Source organism: Sorex araneus, chromosome 5 (genome assembly GCF_027595985.1).
Source record: "Sorex araneus isolate mSorAra2 chromosome 5, mSorAra2.pri, whole genome shotgun sequence".
Taxonomy (NCBI): domain Eukaryota; kingdom Metazoa; phylum Chordata; class Mammalia; order Eulipotyphla; family Soricidae; genus Sorex; species Sorex araneus.
In genome coordinates this window covers 131879424-131891755 of record NC_073306.1, presented here as the reverse complement: position 1 = coordinate 131891755, position 12332 = coordinate 131879424, and the positions used below count along the sequence as shown (strand labels likewise).

Sequence of the window (12332 nt, the reverse complement as noted above, 5' to 3'; positions counted from 1 at the left end):
GAACCCTGCAGGCAGAGCACCAGCACAGCAAACAGATCCCTCTCCTGGCATGTGGCTGACCTGGATTTCATCCCAGACAATTTACATGACCCCACGAATGAATGCTGAACTGGGCTTACTAGCTTCTGAAACTATGTCCGGAAGTAGCAAAGATTCTAGACAAAATGTTTTATACCTTTAGTCCCGGCTGAAAAAACGTTTTAAGGTTTGATATACAGCACCCAGCATATGAGGAATATGGATTCATTTTAATGAACAGTAAAATACCACTCCCTGGGTCAAATGGTTCAGCACAAGGAAGATAGGAACGGCACACAAAATTGAATAATATAGATTTTTATTTAAAAAAAAATAAAAATTTTGATTGACATTGGTTTAGGCCACTCAAGCTTGTGAGCCTGAGAAGCTGACCTTCCGCTGGACAATCCGTCCCAACTTCAGCCGGGCAACTGCCTAGAAAAGAAAGGGAGACATTAATGCTTTGTACAGACAGCATGCTTAATCTGAGCTTTAAGGAATTAAATAGACGAAATCTATATTAAATCTGTATTAGTCAGGGCATACAGCTACCACATGCCAGACCTGGGTCCAATTCCTGGCACACAGATAGCTCAAGCAGCCAGAGGGGCCTCCTCCCCACCACTTGCTGAATCAAAGTCTCACCTCAAACAGCTGCGAAGTTAAGGCCAGGCTGCTGGTAAACCTTATTGTCCCGTCACCAAGCCTTCCGTATCTGTAGAACAAATGAAGCCAAGATGAAACACCTGACAACCCTAGCTCTAAATAACACGCACGGAACAAAAGGAAGTTCTCTGGGGTCAATGCATCAGACAAAAACTGGCTTAGAGCTTAGTAAGATCAACAGGGTCGATCTGATGGGGAAAAAAGTCAGGTCATCACTGCACCGACCCATTCTGGAGGGCTATCAAGGGCAACCTTTTAAACAGAAGTATTACCTACTCCACGCCGCAGATCCGTCTCACTAGCACGTGGTCACCGAGGGGACATTCTTTCTCACGTGGCTTCTTCCGGACCCATGCCAGTCCGCTTCATACCTGCGGGAGAATACACCTTAGCCTTCCAGAGCACGGGAAGGGGAAATCAAGAAGCTGCACTTGCTGGCATATCAGACAAAAACTGGCTAAGTAAAGATAGATCAACATGGTCGATCTGCCGGGGAAAAAATTCAGTCATCACATATGCCAGCAGGAAGCTCTTGGCCTCTAGAAAAAGCTCTAAACCAAGATCGTGTTGCTGTGCCTCCAAACAGGCATGCACGTCCTCCCACCCCAGACACGTGCGGTTACTGCCAACAGCTCCCCCCACTCTGAATACACACCCCACCGGCAGGAGAGCCAGGGAAAATGGTCAGCACCCCAACGCTGCCGGTTTGAACCCAAGGCTCCACCACCAACACCAAGGGCCCGACGGCAGTGCAGACGGGACGTCATACACAGCCAAACCGAAATAAAACTAGGATTCGTTTCCTCCCGTATCCAGGCACCCCAAAATCCTAGCGCAGGAGGAAACTCCATCAGGGCTGGAATCAGGGGCCCCGAGGCCCACCCCCAAAAAAGGCCTTTCGAAGGTCTGAAGTTCATAGGAACAACACACAGGGTATGAGCCCCACCCTGGAAAACTACCCTGACCAGAGAAATCCCTCTGCGGAGTCCCCCAAAGACTAAAGCCAGGGTTTTGCAGTGCTCTAGTGCACTTCTTCCTGACTTACACCAGACCCTGACCCACTGAGAATGCATCAGGCTGGGGGCGACCGAGTCTCCGAAGAAACGAAGGGACCTACCTGAGCCCCAAGACGGGCGCGCAGGCGATCCCCCGGGAGCCCCCCGCGAGGTCCACGCCGTCCGCTCCCGGCACCGCGTCCTGCGGCCTGCAAAGCAAAGGGCGTCAGCGCACGGCCCGCGCTCGCACGGCCGACACGCACCGCCGGGCCGGTGCGCTCAGAACCAACTGGCAAAGTGCATAAGCCATCAACATTGTCGATCTGATGGGGAAAAAAGAGTGGTCATCCTGTACACCGGCGCGGACCCGGGGCAGCGCCCTCCGGCCCAAGCCCCGCTCCAAGGCCTGTGCCCGGCCAGCAGAGCGGGAGCCGGCACGAGGCAGCGCAAGGCCTGGAGAAGAAAGAGGGATTGTCCACTTACCAGCGTTGCCATGCCCAGTGCGGGGCGGCCCGCGACGGGAGGAGATGAGAAAGTGAACATACCGCGGCGCGCCGCGAAAACGAAAGGCCAGAGACGCTCGAGACTTGCCTTATATAGCAGGCGGAACTCTCGCGCCTGCGCACTGCGCCGGAAGGGTTTTCTCGTCTCGCGCGGCGCGCGGGGCCCTCTGGGAAGTGTAGTCCCGGCGCCGCCCGGCAGAAAGCGCCCCCGTCGTCGGTCGGGCCGCGCCTCGCCCCGCCCCCTCCCGCACGCGAGGGGCCGCCCGGGCCCGCCGGCCGCGCCGCCATGTCGCGCCTCGCTTGCCCCCGGCCGCCACTCGGGCGCCCCCGCCTCCGGGCCCCGCCGCAGCCCGCGCCGGCCCGGGCCCCGGCCAGCCCGCCCGCGGCCGCCCGCCGCCCGCCGCCCGCCGCCGGGGGCAGCTGAGGCGCCCGCGCTCGGCCCCGCCGGCCCGGCCCCCGGCCCCGCCCTCCGCCGGCCCCCTCCGCCCCCCGCCCCTTCCCCTCCCCCTCCCCTCCCTTGCCCTCCCCTCCCCTCCCCCCCGCCCTCCGCCCTCCGCCCCGGCCGGCTCGCCCCGCCCCGCGCAGGACGGAAACCGAAAGTGCGCGGCGCCAGGGACAGGACGCGGCCCGGCCCAGTGAGTGACCCGCGCCCGGCCCCCGCCCCGGACCCCCGGGCGCCCGCGCCCCCTCCCCCCTTCACGCCCGGACCCTCCTCCTGTCCTCACCGCGGCGCCCGGAATCCCCCGTCCTGGCCCTCCTCGGCGCCCCGACCCCCTCCCGTCCCCTCTTCGGTGCCCGGGACCCCCGCCTGGGCCTCCCTCGGCTCCCCAGGACCCCTCGCCCGCCTCCTCCTCCTCCTCCTCCTCCGGACTTCCTCCCGCCCCCTCCCGTCCCCTCCTGGGCTCCCGGACCCCCCTCCCGCCCCCTCTTCGGCTTCCCGGACTCCCCACCCGCCGCCTCCTCGGCGCCCGGACCCCCCTCCTGTCCCCTCGGCTCCCCGGGGGCCCCCTCCTGTACCCTCTCCGGCGCCTAGGACCCCCCTCCCGCCCCCCTCTTCAGCTCTGCGACCCCCCTCCCGCCCCCTCTCCAGCGCCTAGGACCCCCCCTTCCCGCCCCCTCCTTGGCTCCCCTGGTCTCCCTTCCCGGCCCTCTGGGCTGATCTCCACTCTCTGCTCTCCGGCCTCCGCCCCCCTCCAGCCCCCCCCCCCCCCATCATCACCCCTCCGCGGCCCCTTTCACCTGCCCCGACCCCAGACCCTGCTTGCACCCCTCCTTCGCCCGCCCCGCGTCCCCGCTCCCCTGCCCGGGCCCCGCGGCAGCGCCTGGCTGCAGCGCCCGCGGCCTTCACCTCCCTGCCCACGCGCGGCCGGCCGGGCACTGGGGCCCCCCCAGCCCGCCGCGCCCCCCCCCAGCTCAGGATCCTGGAGACCGCCCCCCCGCAGCCCTGCCGCCCGCCCCGGTAATGACCATCCTCTGCCGTGACCCGCTTGCCAGCTGGGCCAGCACTAATTCCCTGCTTCCTGCCCTGCGGCCTGGGCTCCCCAGACCCGCTCCCGGGGGGCTGCCTCCAGCGTCTCTGCCCCCCTCTCTGGCTTTCCATCCTTCTGCGTTTCCTTGTTCCCACCCTTCTCCAAATTCCTGAGTTTCTGGGTCGGTTTGTTTTTGTGTGGGGGACCAGCTAGGAGGGATTTGTTCTGCCAGAAGGGATCTGTGCCACCGATTATTTGTTTAATTAAGAAAAATGATTCTCTAAATATTGAGTCTGGGCCACAAAAGCAGGATTTGAGAGTCCGAGGGAAGAGAGTCACCCGGAATGCCAGTGGGAAGGAGAGAGACTTTCCTTTTTTTTTCTGATGAGGATCAAAGCTGCTCCCGACATAATGCCAGATCTATTCACAGTTTCCAGCTATGAATATTTTAAAACTCAGCGAGGGGACAGTCGCAGAAATCCCCGGGCTTGAGGACTCTGAGTCACCCACTGTCTCCCAGCCCGCATGACGGCTGTGGGAGCTGAGCTGAGAAGTGCTCTATGGGGCGTCCGCTACCCCGTTAGAACCACCGTCCACAGTCAGAGAAGGAAGGGGAAGGCGCGTCTCCCTGGGCGTTGAGACATGTCGTTTCTCTCTCTTGATTTAGTTGGTGAAAGGCTTAATCAGCTTGGTTATATCTGAAAGGACAGAAGGATGATTGCCGACTAGTTCTTTATGAACTTGAGTCCAGTAGGCTGGAGTTATGCCAGACGTGATACATCATGGCTTTTGGATAAACAAAAATGCACTCGTTTTTCCGTTTTGTCAACAGGATTTGCTCTGTGGGAAAGGAAAATGAAACCTAGCAACTGATTAAGTAACTTGACTAAGGCATACGCCGGGCAGTAGTTCTGAATGGAAACTGGTGACTTCATTCTACTTCCAAGAAAATGCAGGAAGGGGTTTTTGACCCCTGAACCACCTCGGTGGTGATTGGCTGTTCATCGAGCAGACTGTGACTAAAACCTGTGTTGGACTCTCACTTAGCAGATTATAAAAGTACAGAGTCCGAGGATTGGTTCGATGCTGGGTTTTTTTCCCCCTGCTTCCTAGATGCCGTGTCTGGGAGATAACCAGTAACTCCCGAGCTGGGCAGATTTCCAGATAACGGAGCGTGAAGGCGGAGGGGTCTGTCCGCTCAGACATGGAGGACAGAAGACCTTGTCCAGAGGCCAGACCCAGGAACCCCCATGCTAATCCCAGAGGTGAGCACAGTGTCCTGTCGGGACTCTCTGGGGAGGGACGGGCCCATCCATTTCCCGACAGCAGTCATGAGCGAGTGCGGTTTGCTTTAGCAGAATTATTGATGAGGTGTCCGACGTGAGAGCTCGTGGATTATTAGAGCGGCGTTCTCTAATAGAACAGTGCTGGAAAACATGCCATTGTCATGTCTGGAGCAGTCGTACAGTGGGTAGGGCGCTTGCCGGGCATGGGCTAAACATAAGCGAACAAAAAATTGCTGGTTTCAAGTTTTTGCTTTTGTGTCTGTTTGCTCTGGGGTTATACTTGGTGGTGCTGGAGGACCATGAAGTGCCAGGGGTTGGCTGACCCTAGGGCCCCAACCTGCAAAGCGGTGCTCGAACCCTTAAGGGTACCGTTTCCCCGGCCCTGTCCTTTCAGCGAGCAACAATTGAAAACCCCCCGACTGGGACGTAGCTTGTTCTGTCTCGCATGCTCAAGACCCAGAGTTTGATCCCCAGAACTGCATGACGCTTAAACACCATCGGGGGTGACCCTGGTCGCCCCTGAGTGGTGCCAGGTTGCAGCCCCCCTGTGGTGGGCCGGACTGTTGGGTTGGAAAGCCGATATTAGCGTCATAGGGTCTGCCCCCCCACACGCTCTGCACGGCCAGGGGAAAGTGGGAGGAGATGAAATCATTTTACTACCAATTTGATAGCTGAATGAAATTTAATAATTTGGTATTTGGTTCATGTAAGCCAGTTGTCGAAATAGCATTTTGTGGGGCATTGTTTGTGTGTTTATTGGACCGCACTAGGTCATCCCGGGGGCTGCGGCGCTCGGGAGACCCTGTGTGTGGAATCAGCTCAGCCCAGAGCTCGCGCAGCCCTTGGCCCTTTGAGCCATTCCCCAGCCCCAGGTTTTATGATTTTTGTTACAATTATGTAAATTTTTATTACGGTGGGTTGATTTGTTTTTCCTTTTTTTGGGGGGTGAGGGGTCACATTCAGCGGTGCTCAGGGACTCCTGTGCTCTGGGCTGCTGAGCTGTGTCCCACTCCAGAGACGCAGACATCCATAAGCCTGGGCTGTGGGAGGGAGAGGAAAACACTTAAAATATTTTGCATGGGCTGGAGGGGGAGAGTGTGTTGGGTCTGGGGATTGCTGTGTCTGCTGCTGGCCCGGGCGCAACCCCCAGGTCTCAGAATCCCTGACACAGAGACAGGAAAAAGTTCTGAGCACTGAGAAAGTAGGACTTCTGATATTTTGGGAATTTGAAAAGTAAATATGAAAGTACCAATTGTAAAAGCATAGTTTTGGAGGCCAGAGAGGTAGTCCAGCGGGTAAGGTGCAAACAGGAAGCAAAGAGCTTAGGGCAGAGGGAGAGAGGGTCTTGCTGAGCACACGGGGGATCTTGGTTCCAACCCCGGCACCGAGTACGGTGCCTGGAGCACGGCCAGGATTTCTAGTTTACCTATATCCCAACTTATTCCATTATTTTACATGAATGTTTTCTTCAGAAAGTTCAAACTAAGTGGGATTTGGAAATAACTAGCAGTGAGGTGGTTGGTGGTGTACAATAACTGTGTCAAAAGCTTAAACATTAACAGTTTTGTAAACCGTGTAACTTTTAAAGCTCAATAAGAGGGGGCTGGAGTGATAGCACAGCGGGGAGGGCGTTTGCCTTGCATGCGGCCGACCCGGGTTCACATCCCAGCATCCCATATGGTCCCCTGAGCACCGCCAGGGGTGATTCCTGAGTGCATGAGCCAGGAGTGACCCCTGTGCATCACCAGGTGTGACCCAAAAAGAAAAAAAAAAGAATAAAGCTCAATAAGAAACATGGACAGAAATCCCATTTCAGCATTGTAATGAAATGATGATCTCAAAGAAACTGCACATTATAAACTTTTATTTATTTATTTATTGCTTTTTGGGTCACACCCGGCGATGCACAGGGGTCACTCCTGCCTCTGCACTCAGGAATTACCCCTGGCGGTGCTCAGGGGACCCTACGGGATGCTGGGAATTGAACCCGTGTTGGCCACATGCAAGGCAAATACCCTACCCGCTATGCTGTCACTCCAGCTCCAAATTTTTATAACTTTTTAAAATCAAGTCATAGTGTAGTTTTATTTTGTTTTTAAACTCCCTTAAGATATTCTGTCGTTTGAGTCAGCTGCAGAATTAGTTTTAGAAAAAAGGAAACTAGAAACTCAACTTGGATGTGTTGGCCAAGGTCACTTATAAAATGTGAGAGATAAAGGGAGACAGTTTCGTTTCCCTGGCAGGCCAGTTATCGTCCCCTGAGGCCCGGGTGTTTCTTTTTCCTCTGTAATCTGCGCTAGTGGGTGAACACGAGCTGCAAAAAGAGAAAAACTTGAGTTTCTTTTTTTCATTTCCTGAGTCATAGTTTTTGAGTTTCACTTTCCAGCTTCCTTCAGAAATCAATTCATTAACTGAAAAACGTCTTGGTGAAGCAAGCCCTTTGCCCTGTGTTGCTTTTGCTGATGCTGTGCAAAGTTTAAGATAAAACTTGTAATGGGGGTGGGAGGGAACGTGGGGGCACGGGTGAAGGGAAGTCAGCATGGACGGTAGGGCTCGTGCTGGAACATGGTGTGCTTAAAACTCAGTTTATGGATAGCACTGTTATTCGTGGTATCTAACAAAATTAAAATAAAACCCTTGTAATGGAGGAATTGGAGAGAGAGTACAGCGGCAAGGCGCTTGCCTTGCATAGAGCTGACCTGGGTTCAATCCCTGGCACCACATACACCCCCTGGGCCCTGCCAGGAGTTATCTCCGTGTGCAGAGCTAGCAGTAAGCCCGTACCACACTGTGGGTAAGGCCCAGAGCCCCGCCCCACCCCACCCCATCCCACCCCACCCCCAAAAGGGAAAACTTTTATTTTCTTGTGTATCAGGTGGTATATTAAACATCTTATAAATGTTTTATCTTTTATGACAGCCCGTATTCCAAGGCTTGGGCAATGAGGTTTGACAAAGCTTTTATAGTGCCAGAGTAAGGTTTGAGCCAGAGCCGTTGGACTCTGAACCTCATTTTCTGACCGTTTGTTACTGACAAGAGACCAGAAGTGATGGACTGATCTATCTTTACAACCCTCTGAAACAATCCCAGCTTGTTAGGGTTCAGTGAGATACTGTGGCCTGGAGAACGAGCCCCAGGGCTGACGTGGTCTTGGCGGCGTTGCTGGGTTGAAGTCCAGGCCCCCGAGAGTGGCTGCCCTGTTTGTTTTCTAACATGTCAAGAATGCAGCAAACGGGCCAGACCGGTAGTACAGCAGGGAGGGCATTTGCCCTGCATGCAGCTGGCTCTGGTTCGATCCCCTGCGCTCCATACGGTTCCCTGACCACTGCCAGGAGTAATTTCTGAGTGCAGAGCCAGGAGTAACCCCTGAGCATCTCCTGGTATGACCTCTTCTCCCCCCAAAAATGAAATAAAGAATATAAACGTTTCAACAAGTGTTTATTCCTTTTCCCTCTGTGCTTTCTGAAAAGCAACAACAAAAACCTATTTTTATAACATCCATAGTACCCTTGATAATCTCTTCTGCATTTCAGAGGCTGTGCTCTCCTCTTCTCTCTGTACTGGCTGTTTGAGGGCTGCACATGGGGCTGCAGTGCTCACTGGGAGCTCCACTGCTGTTGTGGTTCTGGGGGCCACACAGTGTGGCTTGGACCAGGGATCAGGCTCAGGGCGAGCAGGCACGACATGTGCTCTGCCACGGCGCTGTCTCCCCAGGCCGGCCTTGGCATTTATTGTACAACTTAGGAAACCTGTTTTCTCCCTGAGTGAAGCCTAAGCTCCTGGGTGTTTGAGAACGTGTTCGTTTTTATCCTGTATTCTCTTGCACCTTGATTTTTGTCTCACTGGTATCCCATTTTAATCAGGGCCTGTGGATGGAGAATTACCACGAGGTAGAAATCAAGCCAATAACCCCGCCAATGCTTTCCGAGGCGCCCACCAGCCGGGGAGGCATCCTCGGGCCAGTAACCACCCCGTTCCTTGCCGGCAAAGGGAGGAGAGGTTTGCAGCCATGGGCCGGAATCCGCACCAGGGACGGAGGAACCATGAGGGACATGCCAACGACGAGCCGCGAGGCCAGAGGCGTGGTCAAGAGAACGACACCAGGCGGAGAACTGGCAACCAAGAGGGGAGGAACCGCAGGCCACCGTGGTCTGAGGAAAACTTCCAGCCGTGGCGGACCCCCCACCAGAAGCCTCCCGAGCAGCCGCAGCAGATGAAGAAGCTGGGCTACAAGTTCCTCGAGAGTCTCCTGCAGAAAGACCCGTCGGAGGTGGTCATCACGCTGGCCACGAGCTCCGGGCTGAAGGAGCTCCTGTCTCATACCTTCATGAAGTCCAACTTCCTTGAGCTCATCTGCCAGGTTCTTCGCAAGGCTTGCAGCTCCAAAATGGACCGCCGGAGCGTGCTGCACGTCCTGGGCTTGCTGAAGAACTCCAAATTCCTCAAAGTTTGCCTGCCAGCATATGTGGTAGCCATGATCACCGAGCCCGTCCCCGAGATTCGAAACCAGTACCCGGAACATATCGGCAACATCATCTCCCTCCTGCAGGACCTGGTGAGCGTCTTTCCCGCCAGCTCCGTGCAGGAGACCTCCATGCTCATCTCCCTCCTGCCGGCGTCGCTTAATGCCTTGAGAGCCTCTGGCGTGGACATAGAGGAGGAGACAGAGAAGAACCTGGAGAAAGTACAGACCATCATTGAGCACTTGCAGGAGAAGAGGCGAGAGGGCACGTTGAAAATAGACACGTACACGCTGGTGCAGCCGGAGGCAGAGGACCAGGTGGAGAACTACCGGACCATACCCATCTACCCTACCTACAACGAGGTCCACCTGGATGAGAGGCCGTTCCTCCGCCCGAACATCATTTCTGGGAAGTACGACAGCACCGCCATCTATCTGGATACCCACTTCCGACTTCTGCGGGAAGATTTTGTCAGACCGCTGCGAGAAGGCATTTTGGAACTTCTCCAGAGTTTCGAAGACCAAGGCCTGAGAAAGAGAAAGTTTGATGATATCCGAATCTACTTTGACACCAGGATTATTACCCCTGTTTGCTCCTCATCTGGCATCGTCTACAAGGTGCAGTTTGACACGAAACCACTGAAGTATGTTCGCTGGCAGAATTCCAAGCGACTGCTCTACGGGTCCTTAGTGTGCATGTCCAAGGACAATTTTGAGACGTTTCTTTTTGCCACGGTGTCTAACCGGGAACAGGAAGATCTCTGCCGGGGAATTGTTCAGCTCTGCTTCAACGAGCAGAGCCAGCAGCTCCTAGCAGACGTCCAGCCCTCCGACTCTTTCCTCATGGTGGAGACCACCGCGTACTTTGAGGCTTACAGGCATGTCCTCGAAGGGCTCCAGGAGGTCCAGGAGGAAGACGTCCCCTTCCAAAGGAACATTGTGGATTGTGATTCGCAGGTGAAGGAGCCGCGGTACTTGCTAATGGGGGGTCGATACGATTTCACCCCCTTGATCAAGACCCCGTCTGCCTATGGGGAGTCTCTGAGGAGTGCAGAGAACCTAAGATACTCCAGAGTGAATGTCTTGGACCCCAACCAGTGGCCTTCTAAAGAGACCCTGAAACTGGATGACTCCCAGATGGAAGCCTTGCAGTTTGCTCTCACCAGGGAACTGGCTATTATTCAAGGACCACCTGGGACAGGTAAGAGAATTTTTCGCATCTGCCCTGTGAGATACGCAGAGGAAGCCTAACTGGAGATTTCTGGGACCTCTCGGTTAGAATATTTCCTTGACTCTTAGACTGTTCAAGGAAACATTTTCTTTGAATATCAGACTGTTAGTAAAGCAACTGTTCATGGCGATTTTTCCAGTGGGGACCCATTAATACATGTAATAAAGTCATGAGGGTAGACTCCTAGTGGTTAAACTCCGAAAGATGGATTACCTGTGCTGGAGCAAACATTCTGTTAGTTTGATGCTTGATTTCACACATAGAGGAATGGCACTATATACTGTTCTACGTGCTTTATATGTATCAACGCCAGTGCCGCCTCCCAGCTGTGTGAGGTAGAAACGGATTGAACCTATTCACGGATTAAAAAAAAAATTAAGGCAGGGAGGTTGAATGATACACTGAAACTCACAAACGATGCTAGATGATCAGAGTAGAGTCTTAGCTCCCTGTTTACCTCACTATACTTGTGTGTTGTTATTTGTGTTTTGTTTCCTTGGGTTTTTTTAATTTGCTTTTTGGGTCACACCAGCGATGCACAGGGGTTACTCCTGGCTCTGCACTCAGGAATTACTCCTGGAGGTGCTCGTGGGACCCTATGGGATGCTGGGGATTGAACCTGGGTCAGCCACCGTGCAAGGCAAACGCCCTACCCGCTGTCCACTGTGCTATCGCTCCAGCCCCTGTTATTTGTTTTTGTTTGTGGGCCCAACCCCGCCCCCCCAGTGCTCCGGTGACCTTGTGATAGATGAATTTTTTTTGTTGTTGTTGTTGGGTTTTTTTTTTTTTTTTTGGGTCACACCCGGCGATGCTCAGGGGTTACTCCTGGCTCTACACTCAGGAATCACCCTTGGTGGTGCTCGGGGGACCCTATGAGATGCTGGGAATTGAACCCAGGTTGGCTGTGTGCAAGGCAAACGTCCTCCCCACTGTGCTATCACTCCAGCCCCCTATGATACGGTGAGTTGAACTTGGGGCTCCAGTACAAAACATGTGCTCCTGGCCTGGGAGACGACGCAGAGGACTGAAGTGTAAGCTTTGCGTGCAGAAACCCTGGGTTTAATATTGGCAGGTCCTGGACTCCGGCACCAGAAGCAAATCCTGACACCATGTCAGGTAGAGCCCAAACACCCAGACAAGGGGGCTGGAGCAATAGCACAGCGGGGAGGGCGTTTGCCTTGCAGGCGGCCGACCCAGGTTTGATTCCCAGCATCCCATAGGGTCCCCTGAGCACCGCCAGGAGTAATTCCTGAGTGCAGAGCCAGGAGTGACCCCTGTGCATCGCCAGGTGTGACCCAAAAAGCAAAAAAAGAACAAAAAACAACAACAAAAACACCCAAACAAGGGAACTGAAATCACACATGCACTGCAGGCCTTGGAACTATCTCCCAGACACTTTGATTCATTTATTTGTTGGGGAGGAGTCGGGGGAGGGCGCTTGTGCCGTAACCCCTCTGTTATCGCTCCGGCTGCGTGCTTGTTCTTGGTGGAAATACACATCTCTGTCCCTCACCCACTTCTGCTCTACTCTGCGCTGATAATCCACTGCTAAGGGCCATCTTTATGTGCATATTTCCAGATGTTCTCCAAGATTAATACTGGTGGGTCTTTGCATCTTTGTGGATATTTACATGTTGACCAACATATATGCATAATTTTAAATTTATTTTTAAACTGACAACTTTTAAAGTGAGGTCATGCT

The 12332-nt window shown here is 54.3% G+C and overlaps 1 protein-coding gene, 1 long non-coding RNA gene and 3 other non-coding genes across 6 annotated transcripts in view; 1 reads left to right on the top strand and 4 right to left on the bottom strand.

Annotated features, from left to right (window-relative positions):
* Positions 1 to 319: 319 nt before the first annotated feature.
* LOC129404924 (uncharacterized) lies at positions 320 to 2503 on the bottom strand. Its single transcript, XR_008630259.1, has 5 exons — positions 2163 to 2503; positions 1802 to 1888; positions 957 to 1055; positions 664 to 733; positions 320 to 453 (listed from the first exon to the last, which is right to left on the bottom strand). It is a non-coding gene; the product is annotated as an uncharacterized LOC129404924 (long non-coding RNA).
* On the bottom strand, positions 818 to 909 carry LOC129405438 (small nucleolar SNORD12/SNORD106). Its single transcript, XR_008630581.1, has one exon. It is a non-coding gene; the product is annotated as a small nucleolar SNORD12/SNORD106 (small nucleolar RNA).
* LOC129405437 (small nucleolar SNORD12/SNORD106) lies at positions 1118 to 1207 on the bottom strand. Its single transcript, XR_008630580.1, has one exon. It is a non-coding gene; the product is annotated as a small nucleolar SNORD12/SNORD106 (small nucleolar RNA).
* LOC129405439 (small nucleolar SNORD12/SNORD106) lies at positions 1949 to 2040 on the bottom strand. Its single transcript, XR_008630582.1, has one exon. It is a non-coding gene; the product is annotated as a small nucleolar SNORD12/SNORD106 (small nucleolar RNA).
* Positions 2504 to 2691: 188 nt separating the features above from the next.
* The window catches only part of ZNFX1 (zinc finger NFX1-type containing 1), a 33549-nt gene continuing 23908 nt past the window's right edge, over positions 2692 to 12332 (top strand). For both annotated transcript variants that reach the window (XM_055139505.1, XM_055139504.1), the window contains exons 1-3: positions 2692 to 2817; positions 4765 to 4916; positions 8801 to 10600. In XM_055139505.1, the coding sequence (XP_054995480.1) occupies positions 4856 to 4916; positions 8801 to 10600 (1861 nt within the window). In that variant the 5' untranslated portion in view covers positions 2692 to 2817; positions 4765 to 4855. The remainder of the gene's footprint in view (positions 2818 to 4764; positions 4917 to 8800; positions 10601 to 12332) is intronic.